General features: G+C 39.6%; 1 protein-coding gene across 1 annotated transcript in view; it reads right to left on the bottom strand.

The window, feature by feature from the left end:
• Window positions 1-9,026: 9,026 nt before the first annotated feature.
• The window catches only part of LOC139742503 (uncharacterized), a 52,549-nt gene continuing 43,299 nt past the window's right edge, over window positions 9,027-18,276 (bottom strand). Inside the window, exons 3-4 of the mRNA XM_071653038.1 lie at window positions 13,082-13,266; window positions 9,027-9,497 (exon numbers count right to left, since the gene is read on the bottom strand). Coding sequence (XP_071509139.1) covers window positions 9,186-9,497; window positions 13,082-13,266 — 497 coding nt within the window. The 3' untranslated portion in view covers window positions 9,027-9,185. The remainder of the gene's footprint in view (window positions 9,498-13,081; window positions 13,267-18,276) is intronic.

Genomic DNA, 18,276 nt, shown 5'->3' with positions numbered 1-18,276 from the left:
CCATACTTTCAATCTGTGTGGACAAAGCAGAGTGAATAACTCCACACGAATTCTAGTGATGTTAGACTTTCCCCACCCCTTTACTTCCCCCCCCCCCCCCAATACAGGATGCCACAGAGAATAGAGAAATACTGGGCTGTAGAGAATAATAGGATTGTTATACGGTGTTGATGAACAAGAGTAGATGATATGATATAATATGTACATAAAATTTTGATATTACAAGTACAATATAGAATACAAAATCTGATATTTGCATTGTAGACACCGTATTCTGAGTTTTGGGTTTTTACCTGTGTTTTAAAAAAAGTGATAATCGTGACTATTTTAATTGACTATTTTTTATGATGGGGAGCAGGCAGCCCTTCACAACCCTGGCTGCCCGTTAGTCAGGGGCAATCATACATTTCGCAGGCATCGCGCAATCATGTACCCAACGCTTGATGTGGCTGGTAAAAACTGATCAATACTGGGAGATAATTCTGTGATAGGCAAAGTATGTCCACGTCTACTTAGTAGTTTGAAGAAGAGGAAAGAGAAACCGACGGACTATGTTTGAATAGTCGTAGGGGTGGGGTGGCAGTGTATTTCGGCTGAAGAAAATCCCTGTGGAGTCGAAGGAATACCACTGAGCAGACTCAATGTCAATGTCACTCCGTAAGAGATGTGTGGCCTGAGGCGAGTGCCAATCAGTTCTATGAACCAAACACAACTTTTTCTTTGAATGCATTTTTTTTTTTGGGGGGGGGGGGAGGGGCGGAGGGAAGGGAGGGAGAGGGAGATGAGGAATAATTGAGGGGGTGTGGATGACATATAGCTAAGATGAGCTGAGGATCGTCGTGAAACATCTATAAGGGCAATAAAAAGCGTTTGAGTATAATCGAGGATTAGATTATCATACAACTTATGAAAATAAGCAAAATGAAATAGGCCCCAATGAATATTTCATAACTCGTTCTATTTTGTTTTCTTTTTGGGTTTTGTATTTTGTTTTTGTTTGTTAGTAGGAGGGCTGCTTATGTATCGTTATGATGATGATAGATGATATACCTATATATGACATGATGAACCTATATATGGCATGATTTTTGCTCTTTACACTTTTAGAAATGCATGTGGTCAATGTCCACTCCCCCCCCCCCAAAAAAAAAAAACAAACAAACAAACAAACAAACAACAACAACAACAACAGCAACAACAACAACAACAACTTAAAGACAGGCCTCTTGCTATATTATATGCAGGGGCGGATCCAGGAATTCCGTAAAGAGGGGGCGCGTTTACAATATTAAAGGGGGGGGGGGGGGCGCACGCACCCCTCCCCCATTTTTTTCTTTTTATTTCATTTGTTTCAACAAAAAATAAAGGGGGGCGTGCGCCGGTTGCGGTCCTCCCTGGATCCGCCCCTGATATGTGTACAAGACACAACATATTATGACAAGATAATATGTTGTGAGACATATTATGGAGATCAACTGTGTCATATCTTGATGATTTTCTGGTTCCTAAATGCGATGCGATCTAAACTTCACACCTGACAGTAAACTTGGGTTCAGAATAAGTGTACGATATAAACCCAGTCTAATCAGTCCTGGCATTACCAATCGAGTGTGTCGTCATCACCTGCATGACACGTTTGTGAATGAGAAGCAGGGGCGGATCCAGGAATTTTGTAAAGGGGGGGGGGGGGGGCGTGACTAATATTTCTGGTGCCACTTCCGGGTTTCATTTCATTGTTTTTCTTTTTATTTCTTTTGTTTTTTACGAAAAATAAAGGGGGGGGGGTGCGCCGATTGCGCCCCCCTCTGGATCCGCCACTGAGAAGACTGGTGACTACTGGACTTTGGGCCGAAACAAATCAACAGTATATGATATATGTTATAAACATTATATTCATACAAAATGCTCATGAACGGTGAAACAGAAACGCGGGTTAGCGAAGGACAGAAAAAGGTTAGACGACGATCTGATTCGACATGCCAAAAATTGGGTCTCACCAATTACTCCATTTTCCCTGTTTTTTTCCGCAAACGTTAAGGTGAAGCAAAATAAATGTTGGGCTAACATTGGCCAAGTCAGTATTTTTATCTCCCTCTGCCTTTTCCCCTCTCGTTCTCTGCATGCCCCCCCCCCCCCCCCCCCCCTCTGTCAATGGGGAGAGATTTTGCCTGTATTTTCTTTTGCTAGACTCTCTTCTTCGCTGCTGTTGTTTCTGCAGGCCTCACGGTATGTGAAGATAGAAGTGAATATAATTAGGCCGACCCGCGGGGCGAGATTTGCCCGATCGCGCAGAGATGCTCGCGCTGAAGGGAAAATGAGTGACTAGAAGAAGCCAAAGAAAATATTTTCCCACTTTTATTTTCATTTGGGGATGTCGAGAATGGCAAAGGGAAATCTTGAAAGCCTCTTTTGTTTTATTGATATGATTACGTCTGCTCCAGAGAAACGGTGGGGAAAAAAATGTTGCAGGCGCAAAGTGGAAGGCTTTTAACACATGTCACTTTTCAAGCCCAGGCCAGACAGTAGCACTGTTTGCGTAAGAAGTAGGTTCGGGTAACCCTTATGTACATGTTATCTGTTTCACAATGTCTTCTCTACTGGTGATAAAATAACCCGGCTTTCCTGCAAGAATCCAAGTCCTCATTTATGGGTCTCATCCCAACCTTGAAATGTATATACACCTTTGCTTTTTCGTTGTCGACGTGCAGATTACGCTAAAAAACAAAATAAACACCATTTTTTCTTTAACGCCGCGAGCTCTCGGAGTGTTTAAAAAAGCCGGCCAATTTTCACGTTTCACACGCAAATTATTATTACCATCGGGAACAGAGTCAAACAAGAATAAAGTACTGTTTGAACAAAACTAGGCCCTTATAGTGACCTACACTAGTAAGTGATCAATGATGTCGATCAAATGAAAAGCATGGACATGTTTGTGTCAAATCCAGTTTACGACTGACACGCCCCATTTTTCAAAATGAGGTCAAATCAATAATCACACAAGGAAAGTTTGAGGAAAAGACAAAAATCGAGTGTAGCAAGCGACGTTACTAACAAACACATGCGTTGTATTGAATACTTACGAACACACACACACACACACATACACACACACACACACACACACACACACACACACACACACACACACACACACACACACCCACAGAGTATGTCTTTTTATTCCATTGATGTGCATTATAGGACCTCAAGTTTAAACAAAACAAAACAAAACAGAGATAACTGAGAATTCACCATACATTACACATAAGCCCGTGATGTTTATTTCATTTTTGTTGTTACGTGTATTTATATTGGAAACACTACGGTCTCCTCAGTAGGCCCAGGAGGTGGTCCCACTTGCCGTGGTGGGTCCCTATCTCTTATTGCATTTTGGTTATTCGTTCGTTCAGTTTTTAAAACTAATGTCTCTTGCGTATTAAAACTGGACAAGGGGGTCGTTTTTCATTCGACTTGATACGCACCGTTAAAAAAAAAAAAAAAACGTTAAAAAAGCGTCGAAGGGGCCTGTTTTTAACATTCGGCGTCGTTGATGTTTTGCCTAAAAAGGTTTTTATTTTCTATCACAATTTAAGTATCCTACTTCACACTCAAATTAAAAAAGAAAGAAATGTTTGGCATTCACTACTAGGCCTTCATGTAGTGTCGTGGATTATACACAAATAAATCTGACATCAGATCTGTTTAACTTCATTCGTTATCGTATTTCAGGAAAGTGTAATTTTATTGTTTTTTTTTCTGACTAGTGTAAAGAGCATTAATTCAAAATGCCATTTAGCATATTGTTTGTACTTGATACCACAACGAAATACGCCATTTAGCGTATGTGACGTCCGTGGTGACGACCTACACGTATGTTTTGTGTGACGTTATCTTTGGGTGCCGTAATACGCCATTTAGGGTGCATTTCTGAGGTCTGTGGACGCTGGTGGGCAGCACATTGTCTGAGAGCGCCCCCCCCCCCCCCCCCCCCCCGTGAAACTTAACATCAGATATAACTTTGCCAATGTTGAAAATGGGATTTATATCGACTTAGTGTTTAAAAGCCAACAGATCATGAAGAAAGAAACCTAGAAAATTCTATAAGTTTGGAAATCTTATGTATGAACTGCTTTGTCTCTTTGAAAGCACATTTCCAATCTGTCAATTTCGAGAGTAAAAACTTGTCAGTATAAACGCATGTGCAGTTGCGATAAAACGATTGTAAATGACATGATGTGCGGCGATGATGTCAGCAGATAACATGGAACATTCCATCGTGGAAGAAGCCTTAACTGCAGGTTGTTCAGTGCTTTTCTGCGGGAATGGGGGAGGGGGTTGAGTTTGGCACCATACAATGTGGTTGGTTGTAGTTACATGATAGTGTCATTGTACAAGTTTTTGAAACAAACTATCATTTCTATTGTAGTCTTAGGCGACTTTTAATATATACCTGCGCATTCTTATAAAAAGTCTACCTCTCTGACACGACACGCTGTACTAAACATGAATTATATATATATAATTTATATATATATATATATATATATATATATATATATATATATATATATATATATATATATATACAGTGTCCCCCCAAAAGAAATTACAAACGGATTTTCGCATCGATAACACCCAATATGATTAAACTGTCCAAATGTTGCTTCAGGGTCTTAAAATATTTCATCGTAGCTCTATTTTGCAGAAAACCCCATTCAATTTGGTTGAGCTGTCACAGAAAAATGTGGATTGATGTAGAGCATGTCATGAGTCTGATTCTTCCAAGTTTAGCACTTGAATGCTCTTGGAACTGCACATTAATGTGTAAACACAATAGACAGAACTTGGAGGAAAGAGATTCCCGACATGCTCTACAAAATTCCTCATTTCTCCTTGACCACTGAAGCAAATCGAATGGGGTTTTCTGTACGATGTGGGCAATGAGTTATAATTTCATACCGTGAAATTGTATTTGGATTGATTCACTATTCTTAAAATTATCATTGCGGAGGGTCCCACTGTGATTTTTTTTTTTCGGGACATACGGTATATATATGAATAAATAAATAAATTTAAAAAAAATAATATATATATATATATATATATATATATATATATATATATATATATATGTATATATATATATATATATATATATATATATATATATATATATATATATACATACATATATATATATATATATATATATATGTACTTATGTACTCTGTGTATAATATCGATGCGATCAAAGGCCTACGACGTCATAATATCTACGACAGGATACCTCAGGCAAAGGTAATGTCCACATAATAACTTTATTAATCTTTTTTGAAACACTAGAAGAACAAAACAATTTGTAGGACAGCAAACAAGTGGTCAATGTATAAACAGGGGGTTTTCGGATCGTACAACAATCATTACTGTACAATACGCTTATTCACATTTTGTAGACTTCTTGTCTCCTGAACAGTGAGAACAGTGAATATAATATCATGGTTGGGGGAGGACAAAAAGGTACGGAGATAAGGTATGTTGTTTTGATACACTCGACTCAAGTACTATACGACATTTCAGTATTGCATTCGGTACTACGTTCCTACGACTCGCAGCGATTCATAATAGTTTCTGCATTTACACTCTGTTGCTGACTTTTGAGTTTGGTGTTAATTGCTTAATAGCAGTAATTATACCTTTCACAAAACCAGTATGAGACATATAAGAGATACAGAATAAGTTGTAAGGAAAACGACAACTAAGACGAGCGGACAATAAGAGACAAAACAGTGCTTTTTATTCCGCGGAAAGTCTCTAAATCACACACAACACCGAGTGTATGTACATGAGAAGTACTAGTACATGTATCTAGGAGGGCGCTATGGTATAGTGCAATGGTGATCAGGTAGAGCTCGATTTCAACCAGAGCTAACTCGTAACAACTCGCTCAATGGTATCTGAATTGGTACGTACACGTATTTCTGCCCATTGGTTTCACGAACATCGGTCGACGGCAGTATCGACAGCAGAACAAGGATCAGAGAGTTTCTGGAAATCGCATGAAAACATGTCGCCATTCGCTCGAGAACGATTTTATGTACTACAGGAATAATATGTCTTAGCAACCCTATATATGGTGTCGATGATCAACAGTATAACAAACTGAGACAGACACTGTGGTATCATCATTGCAGTAAATGCTTTTAAAGCCTTACACCTGCATGGAAAATGACAAAGACCATTCTGTTTGAAGTTTTGGTAATCGCTTTTAAGAACATTTCGCATCTTACCTCATATCTATTACGAATTTAACCTGTCAAGACTAGAAATAAAAAAGACAATGGAGTACTCAATTACACTATACTTTTTTATATGTTAAGAAGTTTATTATGAAGGTGGTAGAAGTTTACCAGGGTTTTCTTACCATTGACCGACGTAAAACTGATTGATATCATTATCTCTGAAGAGCAACAACTCGGCAGCTATTCATCTTTATACGGCAATCATGACAAACATGGCGACAACATTATTATTTGCTTTCGTCAGAGAAAGAATCCAAATGCACTTTTATCTTCAGATATAACTTCCTTTTGGTTATAAGTCAGAGTCGGGGAACGACGCACAATAACTTATACTGTCTTCCCTTTTCGCTGTGTTTTGAATACCCCGATCAAAGATAAAAGTGTCCGTTTATTTTATGTCTGAGGTCAGAAAGGCTACATTGTATTTATCAGCCTTGAATTCATTCCAATCCAATATGATTATTCACATAGCCCCGTCATACATAGAGTTCATAAATTCATTTTTCGATGGTATTATGCTGAATATACTGAAGAACTGAAGATGAAAGCCATTTTCCGCATGATATTGTCCACTTCGACATTATGTACCAAATGAAACATATTGATATTCCTGAATGACGCATTGTAACAACGCCCATATGCCCTCGCCACAATCGTCAACTTTGACTCATGTGACTCTTTCAATGCAAGGTTCCCATATTCTAATAATAATCTGACGGCCATCCATATCGTACAATTGTCAGAGTATTCGAGCAGATACGCTAATCTCATTTCCATATATACTGACACTGTATCAAAAAGTGTAATCCACCTGCTATCTTCTTTAAGACTCCATTTCTATGCGAATTCCTCTTCGAAATTGTACGTGACAAGAGATTAATTCAATTTTTATGTAATAGTTCGACACAAGCCAGTTTCTCCCTTTTTCGTGTCCTTACAAGAGTGTTGATCAAACTATCTGCACAAAATTGTGTCTTTGTGTTAATATCTTTAACTCACGAATATTATGGATTACAACACTATACTACTCGATAGTCACTTGGGACCCTGTAATACGAATCTGCCATTAGTATTACATCGTGGATGTGGCGTCTTCCATAATAATTATATAAATTGATGGAAAAAATGCATGATTATCGCGCCTGTCCTCAGTTAATGATTGTGCACAATAAACGTCATAAAGATTTAATTCCATTGACCTACTCCCACGAAAAATACATATCCCTATAAAAGTCTCTCGGCCAAAAGTAGTCTTTAAGAATGAAAAAAAAAAAGGTACGACGTTAAGATAAGAAACTTTACAGAAACGTCTACACCCCGGATGGTATACACACTTATTTCAAGTAACAGGAAGGTTGCTCTCCAACCTGAACACAACAACACATTACGGGTCTATAGATCTGGTAGAAACACATTCAAAACAAAAATAGTGAGAGAGACAGATTAACTACCACAGTTTTCTTATGTTTTCCTCAAAGATATATTACAAAACGTTTCCTCTCACAAACTCGGGTGTCAACAAGAGTGTTGCGAGATAAAATATATAAATACATCCTCAGTACTAGATATGAATTTAGTACCTTGTTTCTTCTTATGGCGTAGAGTACAACAATTGTTGGAAAGTGAAGTGGAGAGTACAGTCTCAATAGTGCAAATAAGAAACCATGTCCCACTTGGGAAATGATAATACTGTGCATTGTTTAAGGACACCATGCCACGCCTGTCATAGCGACCTACCATTGATTTTAACGTCGGTTTACCTGTTCTCGTGTTAGTTTCGTTTATTTGGTTTACAAATGCCATCCAGCGGTCAACACTCCTGCATATCTGATAATGGCAGACTAAATTTTCAGAGATGCTACATTTGTTATGATTACTGCAAATTCAGCTTCGTGGATCCCACCACTTCTACTGTTGCGTGGAGTTCTGACATGAAGGTTCAGCAAATTGCTGTTCACATGCGCAGTGATGTTGTTCCACGTATACAAGGGACGTCAGCAATTAATGGGAGATAACACAAGGGTGTTCTGCGTGTAACAATCTGGCTGATTAATACGTCACTCTTTGCGTCACACTGTGACGCATTGCACCGTATGCCAGGTTATCACTAATCACGACTTTAAATCTGGAGGCTAAACCGGCAAGGGTTTCGTTCTTGTCTCTCCGAAGTACTTTGGCGCCCTCTCCTTAGGAGAAAGACATAACTTCTACTCATTGTAGAGCCGGAGTCTACCCGGGTTTTCTACATACATATCATGCCAAGACAAATGGAACCAGAACCTGGTGTGTATCTCACAGGAATTTCTTGCTATGTCTTGACTCAATGGCGAGACAGCGAGATAATTTCCGCTGATGTAACTTTTTAACGAAATATTTGATTTACGTCCTTTTAACTCAGATTGCGGCGGACTGTCTTAAAACTATTACAAGTGTGAAGAATCGTCCTGTCGCTTCGTCTACCTCAGCTTGGCTTGAATTTGCGTGCGTCTAGACGATGAGGTCCAGGGTAGACGATCCATGATGAGCATTCATCGCTCAGTATCGGCATTCCACCTCCAATGAAGTCACGTGATAGAGTTAAGGACAATGATTCTGTACTTTGGTCTTGCTATACTCCTATTATACGAGGCTATAGGTCAACCACTCGAGTTCATCAACCATTCACACCAAAAACACAAATCCTGCATTTTCGAACCTTATCACAACATCTTTACCATGCACATCTTCAACTCTAAACCCTGTCAAGTACTATATAAAAAATCAAAGAGTTTCCAGTCTTGCTACCATTTCACATTGCTGGATCACTCTCTTTCTCTCTTTTTCTGCTAAAGTCATCTTGTCCATATTTTGTCAAAGTTTGTAGAGTAAGTAAGAGTTTTCGGTTCAATCATAATCCTCTTTAATGTCCAGTGGATGGTGCGGCGGACTATTTGACTCGCCGTTATCCGACCCGCCGTAGTTACTGACGTCCGAACCGCCATCTAACCCGCAGGCGCTATCCGAACTGTGATTGGATACTATGCTGCTGGCGTTGGCCAAGTTACCCGGAAGTGTATTGTTCAGTCCCGTTGAGCTTCCGGGTGGCAGGCCCAATTTGACCTCCATAGCCTGAAGACGCTTCTCTGCTAGCTCCCTTTCTCGGGCACCCTTGCACCTCTTCCACTTCATCCGGCGATTCTGGAACCACACCTTCACCTGTAGAAGGGGAAAAACCCAGAACATCATCAAAGCAGGATGATCATTATGATAGCTTAGAGAGCATGTTAGATTCAACGACTCTTATCACTGGGGGGTCATCCCTCGAGACCGACACTCACGAGTCATATGGCCCACAAGCTCGACACTGAAAAAGGTCCATGAGTCATACAGCCCATGAGCTTGACACTACGCACATTATGCCTCGTGATGTAATGTCTGTCTCGTGGGCTTCCCCCCCCCCCCCCTTTCTTTTGTCTAATGTCGGACTCGTGGGCCTTGTTCGCATAGTGTCGGGCTCTTGGGCCTTATAACGACTCCAGGGCTGTATGACTCATGGGTGTCGGACTCGTGACGTGCACCCTAATTTTTATGTCTCTGACTTCATCTCATTCTTTCGTGGAGTAGAGTGCAAACCCCTTTGAACCTCGAGAAACAGTCACATGCTCTTCAATAGCATCTCAACACTAAGAGAAATCTCCTAGCCTCTGAGAGCGGAAAACCAAGAAAGCCTCGTACGACCTATACAATATAGACTTAATTGTTCATCTTAAGACTGTTTTTGGCTCTTTCCCGAAGTCTCTTGCTTTAACCAGCCTATCATTGGCATCTCTCTTCATTATCTCTGATAGTACCCTCGATTTCAAGCCATTCTATGCTGCATGCAACGTGGTTGCAACTGTTGCCGGGAAATTGGAGGTTTAGGTGAATCTTTTCGAACATGCAGCATTCTTGAGATATGGCGGTCAATTACATGGATAAAGAGCTATTTATGGCAGAATTTAACACAGTTCAAGCAATCCCAAGACTTGGGAATGGGATGTGATACACTTTCTGAATGCCTAAATATCAGATTTCTCTCTAGATTCAATTATTACAAATATTGTGTAAGGACAGCATCATCTACTGCTAACATATGTGGACATCAACAGTGTCGACAATTCGCATGTTTGGAGGTTTTTATGATGAAAATGTCATTTACATGATGGATGATGTTCTCTGTGAGAATATCCATGAATGCTTTGTCAGAGGTGCCGAAATCCACTGCCAATTATAGATATGTAATACGGAAATTCAAAATATCTTATCTCAAACATAATAATCTAATCTGCTACTTTTATCTTCTATCATAACAAGCACACTATTATATTTGAAATTTTAATATACTGCTTCCATTCATCGAATAATCTTACTCGACACTATTGCGTCGAAACCATTATGCACTGCAGTTGTAACAATTCAACAACTTTTCGCCGTGTTTCTTACTTCAATAAGAACAAACCAAAGTCGGTTAGCTTTACAGTGTATAATGGCAGATGAGATTGTTGGCAGTCAGTATAGACTCCGCTTTTATTGGGGATTTAACAAAGCCGGGGATGAGAGCGAGAGCGATCAATGTATAAACGCAGTGCGACAAAACCCTCGTAGAATTATTTCCATGTGATAATGATTGACCTCTATGATCGAAGGCTGAATATCATATCGGTTAAACTATCATGTACAAAACGTCTTCATCGCATTGCTCTGTCAGACACGAAGTAGTGATTAGCCATCCTGATAATAAACTACAGATGGCGCTGTAGATTGTAACTTCTCGCGGCGAAGTGCCGTCCCGCTGCGTTCCAACGCCATCTTTCGGATGCCCCGCCAACGTCAAATACTATCCCAGCATAATGCTTTAAAAAACAAATATCTCGACATGTTTTGACCCAGTTTTCATGAAAAGGCACTGAAGTCCCTTTCATCCTCCCGTGCCAGCGATGTGTAGACAGCTGGAAAGTAATCTAATAGTCTGTCGCAGGGGACGGTCTGGTGGTACATATACCGCACAATTGTCTATTTGAAGTTCCGTGACGCGGCATTTCATGTGTTGCAGGGTGAAAAAGAAAAAGAAAAAGATGTCGCCCGTTTTTTGTTTCTGTCTAGTTTTCATATTACATCCTTAAACTCTACTACGGCGCTCCATAGTTTTCATATTACATCCTTAAACTCTACTACGGCGCTCCATTGCGAAGCTCGTAATCTCAGAGACTTTCTGGGGCATTACTACGCCGTTTCATCGTAATCTCTGTTTTGAATGAAATCTGCGGATTATAAGATGCCAGCGATGCGAACCATTATGAACCGGCCAACTTTTGGAGCCAAAATAACGCGCGGGAGATAGCTGAGTCTGACTGCAGGTGCTTAATATATTCATTCATGATGAACACATCCTGTCAAATATTCAGGATCATTCTAAATCCGGGTCACTTTACTGATGATGATCTAGGCCTAAATGTTTTTTTACAGACAGCCGTAGAAATGATTATTGTATAATTTGGTACACAGCAGTAGAGCAAGGCGACACGTAGTTTGTAATGGGAGTTTATGCTGCCCACGTAGTAAATAAGCAATGATACTCATCGACTGAAAAACCTATTCAATATAATACAGCTTAGTTTCTTATTTATTCTTTTTGCTTCTTCGTCTCTTTTAGAGCATGTAAATATATTCCAATTCTTTTCAAACCTTTCAAAATCTAGTCTGTCACTCTCAGCTGATATAATTCATGCTGGTTAAGTTATTTTAGTATTCCATCTTTTGGACAAGAAAAGTCCAACTCTATATCATAAACTTCGAAATGATTTTAAGAAAGATTGTTATCCTGATGTTGCTGTCGTCTATAATGATGAGGACGATGATGGTTGCAATCGTCCTCACTATCACTGCAGTCATCGTTATGGTATCTATTTCCCTTGTTTATCGTTTTCAAGAAAAACACGACAAGTTAAGGCTAATATTATTCTCCCTGCCGTCTGAAAGAGGTAAGTCAAGTGCTATTTCATTTTGGTAGGAATATGAAAATATGCTGTGTTCTCTGAACATGTTCTTGATATCGTTACGACACTGTAACATCATAAACTGTTGTGGTCTTCTTGTTCAGTGACGACACATAGATAACGGATCGTCTGATTTTCCTCAAACCTTACCGATTCGTACTACGCATAAATTCAGCAAGCATCCAGTGACTCTAATATGAGGTGAATTCCCTTTAACGTGACTGTATGGTGAGCCATATCGGTCCGTGCGCCTGGTGTTAAAACTCTATATTCTATCCTCCCTAAAATCAGTTGTACTAGGTACAGTATTGATTAAGTGTCTTTTTCTTCTCTGATATATTATTGTGAGTGTATAGCCGTGATGGAAAGCTGCCTTACACAAGGACAAATAAGCGTCCGGCTGTATTGCATTATAGCACAAATCGCACGGCTGCAGACTGGGGTAATGGAACAGTACATTAACATGTATATATGATTTCGCAAATTGATGTGCGTGCTTCCCTTTGAATATTGCATGAGAAAATTGCATATGTATAAAACATATTATCCTCAATGATGATTTGCTGATGAAGACCTACAGCAACATTGATTCAAAGAAAGAGATAATAATGAGGGCAGAAAATTGTGATTATATATTCTAAAATTACAACCCAACTTTCTGCCGTTTCAAACACTTGTTTTTGTTTTTGTTTTTGTCTTTGTCTTTGCAGTTGTTGGAGGGGGCTGGCATGACAAAACAAGATCGTGATCGTCCACGATACCAACCTGTCGCTCGGTGAGGTTGAGTGTGACTGCGATCTCGTACCGCCGCAGTCGCGTCAGGTAGTTGTGGTGGGCGAACTCGTTCTCCAGCTCTCTGATCTGCTCCTTGGTGAACGCCGTCCGCTCCTTGCGCGGCTTCGTCGAGAGGTCCAGCTGTTTGTAGCCGCCCTGATCGCCCGGTAGATTACCTGGATGAGAAGGGAGAGACAGGTTGAAGAGAGAGAGAAATATACATTAGTTATCTTTTAGCCCCATTTTATAATATCATGCATGTGTGTATTGTTGCTTATAATATACGCTTTCAAAGTGACAATAGCCACAGTGGCCTTTACAATATAGGAAACAAGTGAAACGCCATTCCATGACTTTTTTAAATCAAATTTTAATTTACTTCAAAATTAAAAGGCATATCACTTTAAATCATCTGAGGAGAAGAAACAAACCAGTAATAGAATTTTGTAATTTAAAATTTTGACAAAGATCCATTGATTTAAGCTATTGTCCAGTAAGCATCATCACGTACATACGAATAATAACATTTAAGGAGGATGATTGTAGTACATTGTAATTGCCTGGTATTTCTTCTCGACCGATTTCCCATTTTACACTGATACACGATGCAATACAGCCCCCTTTCAAAACTGTATGGACTACATTTACACCCTTTCTCTGAAAATTGATATCTATAGTCTCTACAAAGCTTCCTCGATTTCTAATTTTCGTGAGTTCTATGCTAGGGGGATCCACTCCATTTTCAGACTTGTAAACTTTGAGGAATATAGAGTGAAAGGAGTAGAAACAGAATGGTGAAAGTTTCATCAAAATTGGTGGAAAAGAAGAAAAAGGATATGCGAAATAAAAAATGTGGTTTTGTCACACAGTATACATATCACTGGGGAACATGTAGCGGTGATATTATCGCCTTATGCATCCCCATTGGTTTATGTATACGATAATTATAGAAATCACAATTTCGGTCGATTATTTGACAACAACCTTATTTCCCTTGAAACATTATCAATATGTTGTTTACCAACAAAACAAAAACCCTTCTGTTATCAATTACGTCATCGTTTTCGCAAAATTTGTATAAATTTAATGGGTTGCGAGCAATATCACACTTTCGAGGAAACATTTACATCCAATGTTTAAGCCATTTTTACGGTTCTGTTTGATTGGTTTGTTTGCGTTTCTACGCTAAAGGGATCGTATAGTTTGGGTTGAGACCTAATTTCAGGTTTCTAATATTTTTGGTGAGATGATGAGAAACCTCTTATGAAATATGAAAGAGCATGTAATTTTATGAGGAATTCAACGTTTGTTTGATGAAAATTGGTTTGAAAATGGCTGAGATATGCAAAAAAGAGCGATTCTAATAAAGTGTGGGACCCACACTTTATTACGATCGCTTTGTTTTTGGATGTTTCAGTCATTCCAAACCCGATTTTCATCAAATAAACTTTGAATTCCTCTTAAAATGGTATGCTCTGTACTATATCATAAGTGTTTTCTTGGTAACTCGCAAAACGTTAAAAGCCCAATTCTCATCTCCACAAATACTGTACTATCCCTTTAACTTGTCAGGGAGTGAAGTTTTAGTCGACCATTTTGCTTACTGCTTTCTTTCTTCAAGATTTTCCTGTCATCTTTAAACCATGAGATAGCACATTCATGGCAAATGCCATTCCATGACGTCGAAACGACGAAAGGTAGATCCGAGACATTCATTTATTTATCTGGCCTTCATGGAATTTGACGACATTTTCTACTTTGTCTTCAAAAAGACATTATTTCGAGAGAGATGATTTATATCTGAAAGGAATCATATCCAGAAAGAGACGTACAAAAGATGGAAAAATAAAATCTTCGAACCACAGTTTAAAAGTCATTGTTGTTTTCTTCTCCAATGCACGTGATGAACACTAACTACCATGAAACTAAAATTTGCGAAAAATACCGTGTTTGACAGCTACCGAGATGTGTTTACAATGACCTAATATCATGCCCCATTTCGAGGAATGGATTGATTGGTACATTGTCTACCGCTAGAGCTTTGTCCAATAAAATGAAGACAATTCTCAAATTCAGCTACATATTGTCATGTGCACAGTGATGACAAAAAGTGAACTGTACTGTAAAATGCTTACAAAAGAACATAATAAAACATGTGTGGAAGGGGGAAAACGCGGAAGGGAGGGGTGAGGGAGTGTAGATTGACAGAAAAGGAAGGAGAAGAAGATTGTTTGATGAAAATGAAAATATGGGGCCAACATAACAGCTAGAATGTCACGCATTTTGCGACCCCGTATGTCCATTAGTGAAGCTGCTGATGTCAGTGACACTTGGAGCGCGTCTTGGGTGTTCCTCTCGGCCGAGCGTGGCGGGCCGGGGATGCGCTGTGCGTTGGTCTGTCAGCACCCTCATAATGGTGACGCATCGCGGGTTAAAAAAAAAATAATAATGATAATAATAATGAGAGCCGATATAAGGCTCGACGCTTGAATATTACTCTATTGACAGCCGCTCATGCATTAATCTTAAGATTCTTTATGGCCATCAACTCCATGATATAAATATTGAACAACAGATCAACACCGTCTGAAAATAAACAAATTGATTGCAAGCTATTTCGATGCACTTCATTGCAAAGTGTATGTTGATGTATACGATTTATGTTGTATGTGACTCGATGTAGAATACGAATGAGCTGAGATAAAAGTTGATGATAAGAAAATAAAGTATCCGCTGGATCATCGCTGAAAGTGAAGACTGATTTATGGAAGTTATAATGCTAATGATAACAACAACAATAATAGTAATGAAAATGATAATATCAATGATATTGGTAGTCATAAGGATGATGATGATGAAATAACCCCTCACATGTTATTATAATCATAAGATAAGTAAAAGTATGAGTAAAAGTATGAGGGGATTGCAGACTACAAGCCCTGCTTTTGAGCAGTCCTCTCCATTTCCAACATATTTTTAGGCATTTGTCTTAAAAATTACAAAATTGTACCAGTGTTCATAATTTGTTTTTCATTGCACTTTAGTGTTATATGTATTCAAATATTGTAATCATAATGTGTTAATCAAAAACAGTAACAATGACCATGATAATAACGATGACAGGACTTGTGACATTATATACCTATCATTCTAGGATGTATTCAAGTTTTAACAACGAAAACATATAATCACAGTCCATAATCACTGCGACATTTCACTCTCCTATATTACGTGGGAACGGCAAACTTTGTGAGGGCAAACTATGCCAAGTACATAATAATCATCGGGTCAGCATTGTCGGAACCAAAGTGCTGTTACCTTGGCGATCACCTCAGCACTTATTAGCCGGCTGAATCCCCCGCTTCCTCCCTCACCCTTCACCTCTTGCCTAAATGTTGTCTGCTGAGATCAGGGGGGCTTACAGGGGGCAAATTTGGGCAATCAGCTGCATTTCCACCAATATCCGGCATCTGTAACACCCTCCGGTCTTCCCACAACCATCTAGCCGCTGACATGTTCATGGGCTTGGATTGGCAAAGTTTGGCGGTTATTCTTTATTATATGCGTATAAATTTGCATGTTTGTGACGTGTACACGTTTCCGGTGCCTTACGACAGAACAGTCTTTCACCCCCCCCCCTCCCTTTTTTTTTTTCTTATAGCGAGACATAGAACTACATCATCGACGAGAGGTTTGTTTCTTTTTCTGATCTGCTGGATTAGGTTGAGCAAAATAGCAAGAGAAAAATTGTATAATTAACGGTTTCGCTATATTTTATGCTACGCATTCAGAGGTCTAACGTTTCCGTTGTGGAGAAGATAGTTTTGAAATGTGCTTTTTGTTCGGGATCTCCGGGCGAAGACCATGAAGACATAAAAAATGACAAATTGACAGTGACCAGTACAAGTCTTCGAACCATTGCATCCGTTACCATGTTTGTTTAAGATTAGTCACTTTTTCTTACGTGCAAACCAAAGGTAAGGGTGGGGTATTTTGATCCAGAATTGGAATTAACGTCTCATGGCTTTATACTTGCAGAGGGAAAAATACAATACATGAAGAGACGTTGGGGTGGGGGCAGACAATGGCAGGCAAACTCCTGTTGTATCACGAGGGAAAGTATCGTTAGTGAACTCATTCACTCAACAAGATCAGGACTACATCGACATACCGTCTGCTAGTTGATGCTGTTCCCATCAAAGAAGTCGTCATTCATTTGAATATCAAATTTTACACCATGTAGGACCCTACTCATACTTGTTGGGTATTTTGTAGCAATTACGATATTTTAATGAACTATTTTTTCTTTTCTCCCTTCCGTCGATATCGAGTCAATTTGTGAGAGTCCAACCGATCTCGATCTGCACATAATCATCTGACCAGCTTGACTCGGTATATCCATGGAGGTACCTCCATGGTATATCCAAGGAGGTACTAGGCAAGCTTGCCTAGTACCTCCTTGGTATATCTGAGCAGGCTATCAAACAGTGTATATCAAATATAGCGAGAGAGGAAATTCGGCCTATATCATGATACTGCCTATAGTCCAATATGAGACAATAAGATCCAGATCCTGCCGGCTTGGTCTGATCAGGGAGGTGGTCCTCCTTAGTCTGATCATGACCTCTACAAAATAAAGTACCAAGTACATTTTTTATTCGTGTGATTGTTTGTTGGTTTGTTGGTTTGTTAGGCTCTGCTTCAGTCGCAACTACTTTCGGCACTTCCCTGCCCCGTGTTTCCCTTCGGTGCGGGCTCTCACTGCAAGTATAAGTACGAACTGCTGTAAGGCAGACTAACTGAAATAAGGCTAGGATGGCACTCATGGATGCACGGGGGTCTATTTTTTGAAATGAACTTTGGGGAAAGTGCAGTCGTTGATTTTCGTCGGTATCATCATAACCGTGGACCATTTTCCCCCTATCACAGTCGCATTGTATTTTGTTTTTGATTCACACTCCACCACATTTTTTTTTGTCACTGATGGCACACTTAATTGAAGTTAGCAGAGCGCCTATCGTGATGCTGCACGGAAGATTATTGGCGACTGTGAACAGCACGGTAGATGTTCGATGGGCGGTTTCATTATCATCGGATATTATTATCAGCGGCGGGCTCAAAAAAGTGGCGGGTCTTCCGAGCTCCGAGGAACCGTGAATGTTGTCGGCGCTCGCCCGCGCATTACT

Source organism: Diadema antillarum, unplaced genomic scaffold, assembly GCF_040938485.1.
Source record: "Diadema antillarum isolate AM-2024a unplaced genomic scaffold, OU_Dant_1.0 seq00001003_RagTag, whole genome shotgun sequence".
Classification (NCBI taxonomy): Eukaryota; Metazoa; Echinodermata; class Echinoidea; order Diadematoida; family Diadematidae; genus Diadema; species Diadema antillarum.
This window is presented reverse-complemented; position numbering and strand designations above follow the sequence as displayed.